Here is a 2,840-nt window from a genome sequence, read left to right on the forward strand (position 1 = left end):
TGTGGGATGACGAATGTCAAGCCGCATTTGACAGGATCAAAGAAGTTATGTCTGCTCCACCTGTGCTTAGTCCACCCATAACCGGATTGCCAATATCCTTGTATCTAACAGTAACTGATACCGCGATGGGAGCTATGTTGGCCCAAACTGTGGAAAAAGAAGAAAGGGCAATTTACAACATCAGTAAAAAGTTCTTAGAATATGAAGCTAAGTACACCACGTTAGAAAAAACATGCCTAGCCCTAGTCTGCGCAACAAAGAAGCTGAGACATTATATGCTGTGTTATAGTGCAAGTATATACTCCAGAATGGATCCAATCAAATACCTGTTTGAAAAACCAGTATTAAATGGCGGAATGTCGAGATGGACTCTCATGTTAGCTGAATTCGATCTTAAGTACGTACCCTTGAAAGCAGTGAAAGGAAGGGTTGTCGCCGACTTCCTCGCTGACAATCCAATAGAGGAAGACAGTGTTACGGACATGTAGTCTTTCCCAGATGAAAACGTGGTTCATGTCGAAGACGAAGTATGGGATCTTTATTTCGATGGAGCATCGAGTAGCATGGGATATGTGGTCGGAATCCTCCTCATTTCACCAAAGGGAGAACATGTACCTGTATCCATCAAATTAGATTTCCTCGCCACCAACAATGCTCCTGAGTATGAAGCATGCCTACTGGGTTTGCACAGTGCTATCAGTGTAAATATAAAGAAGTTACTGGTACATGGTGACTCATCTTTGGTCAATAACCAAGTAACAGGGTCGTGGAAAATCAAAAGTAATAGTCTGGCACCTTACCAGGCTAAGATAGAGGAATTGAAAAAGTGTTTCGAGGAAATACACTATGTCCATTTACCCAGAGAAGAGAATCAATTCGTCGACGCTCTGTCTAAGTTGGCAGCCTTGGTTAACATCCCAGAATATATAGACAGCATGCCACTATGTGTCGAACGAAGATCAGCACCATCATATATAAATGAGATTAATGGCACTGAGGAAGATGAGATCGAACCTTGGGACACATCAATCTTAAAATTCAAAGACACGGGAGAATACCCTGACAACCTCGATGCTCGGGGAAAGCGAGCATTATGGATGATCTCGACCCATTTCGTCGAGGCTAATGGAGGGCAACTATACAAAAGGACCGCGCAAGGTGTCTTATTGCGATGTATTGATCAAAAGACAGCCGACAAAGTCATGGAGTAGGTTCATGACGGGGAATGTGGACCCCACATGAATGCTCACATGTTGACTCGTAAGATTATGAGACTTGTTTATTACTGGACCACAATGGAAGCAGATTGTCGACATTATGTTCGACACTGCCATAATTGCCAGATATTTGCAAATGTACAGCATGTACCACCCTCTATGCTATATACCATGACATCCTCTTGGCCTTTTTCAACCTGGGGGATCGACATTATCGGAAAGGTCAACCCTTCTGGGTCAGGAGGACATTGTTTCATTTTGGTCGCAATCGACTACTTCACGAAGTGGGTAGAAGCCAAGTCTTATAAAGTGCTAAAGGAAAAGCAAGTAGCACAGTTCATTCAAAATGAGATCATTTGTCGATATGGGACACCCCACGAACTCATCAGTGATAACGGGACCCATTTTCAAGCTGAAACGGAGATTATACTCGAAAAGTATAAAATCAAGCACCATAAGTCATCACCATACATGCCACGTAAAATGGTGCTGTAGAAGCTGACAATAAAACACTTACAGCCATTTTGAGGAAAATGTCTGATAACTATAAAGATTGGCCATTGAAGATACCCTTTGCCTTGTGGGGATATAGAACTTCAATCAGAACAGCCACGGGGGTGACCCTGTACTACTTGGTTTATGGGATGGAGGCAGTTCAGCCCATAGAACTAGAGGTACCATCCCTAAGGATATTACTTGAGAGCCAAGTTCCAGAAGCAGATTGGGTCCAAGCTAGATATGACTCTTTAGTTTTACTGGATGAACGATGCTTGAACGCGTTGTATCAGGTTCAACTATATCAGAAAGGATAGAAAGGGCTTTTAATAAGAAGGTGAAACCAAGAAAAATCAAAGAAGGAGATTTGGTGTTGAAATCGGTTCGTGCACTACTGCCAGTCGACCCGAGGGGTAAATTTAAACCAAATTAGGCAGGCCCGTATTTGGTGAAAACAATTCTGACAAGAGGAGCGGTTCGGCTAACTGATCTAGATACAAACGACTATTCGAATCCTACAAATCTGGACCAGTTGAAAAAATACTATCCCTAAAGACCTCGTTCTCAAATGTTATGAAATAAAATTCGGATTGCATTTGTATTCGAGTCTAGTTTCAAAGTTTGACATTTGTTGTCTCTATATTATGAATTATGAACTACGAACCCAGTTTGATTCTATTGAAAAGCAGATACGTAGGCAACTCTTTAAAAGAGTACAACCGAAAAAATTTAATTCTAAATGCAACACTGAGAATTTCTAATAAATAATATTTCCTTTATTTATTTCAATAATTCCGGGCGAAGCCCATAGTGTCTAAAACAGCTAATAATAATAAAACGTAATATAATAGCTACCTATCCCTCATATAGTCGAGTCATGTAAACCATCACGAGACTAAGTCTCACCCATCTTCACTGTAGCCCGTTTCTTCGGAGGAACTGCACTTTCTTCACGCGGGCCCAGTCTGTCTTTTGCACTTGGTCGGGGACCCAACCTCTCAGCCAATGTCGGCCCATCATCAGCCTTTACTCCTAATCTTTTCCAAAAACTTGAGACCTTAGGGTCATCTTTAGGGTTTTTGTCAGTTTTAGGTTCAGACTCGGTCGCAGTTAAATTCATTTCAAAGA

General features: G+C 41.5%; 2 protein-coding genes across 2 annotated transcripts; both read left to right on the plus strand.

Moving 5' to 3' along the window:
- The first annotated feature begins 563 nt into the window (after positions 1-563).
- LOC141613542 (uncharacterized) lies at positions 564-1,211 on the plus strand. The gene has a single exon (XM_074432278.1). The coding sequence runs from the start codon at positions 564-566 to the stop codon at positions 1,209-1,211; it is 648 nt and encodes a 215-aa protein (XP_074288379.1).
- Positions 1,212-1,295: 84 nt separating this feature from the next.
- Positions 1,296-2,029, plus strand: LOC141613543 (uncharacterized). Its single transcript, XM_074432279.1, has 2 exons — positions 1,296-1,605; positions 1,713-2,029. Exons 1-2 carry the CDS (start codon positions 1,296-1,298, stop codon positions 2,027-2,029), a joined length of 627 nt encoding a protein of 208 aa, XP_074288380.1.
- The last annotated feature ends 811 nt before the right edge of the window (positions 2,030-2,840 follow it).

This window comes from Silene latifolia, chromosome 11 (genome assembly GCF_048544455.1).
Source record: "Silene latifolia isolate original U9 population chromosome 11, ASM4854445v1, whole genome shotgun sequence".
In the NCBI taxonomy this organism is placed as follows: Eukaryota; Viridiplantae; Streptophyta; class Magnoliopsida; order Caryophyllales; family Caryophyllaceae; genus Silene; species Silene latifolia.

What these genes read in the sequence shown, in the direction of transcription:
- LOC141613543 (XM_074432279.1), top strand. Translation starts at nt 1,296, where the DNA reads ATGGAAGCAGATTGTCGACATTATGTTCGACACTGCCATAATTGCCAG. An exon ending in GACACCCCACGAACTCATCA is followed by an intron (nt 1,606 to 1,712) that starts GTGATAACGGGA and finishes ATGGTGCTGTAG; the next exon opens with AAGCTGACAATAAAACACTT.
- LOC141613542 (XM_074432278.1), top strand. Translation starts at nt 564, where the DNA reads ATGGGATATGTGGTCGGAATCCTCCTCATTTCACCAAAGGGAGAACAT.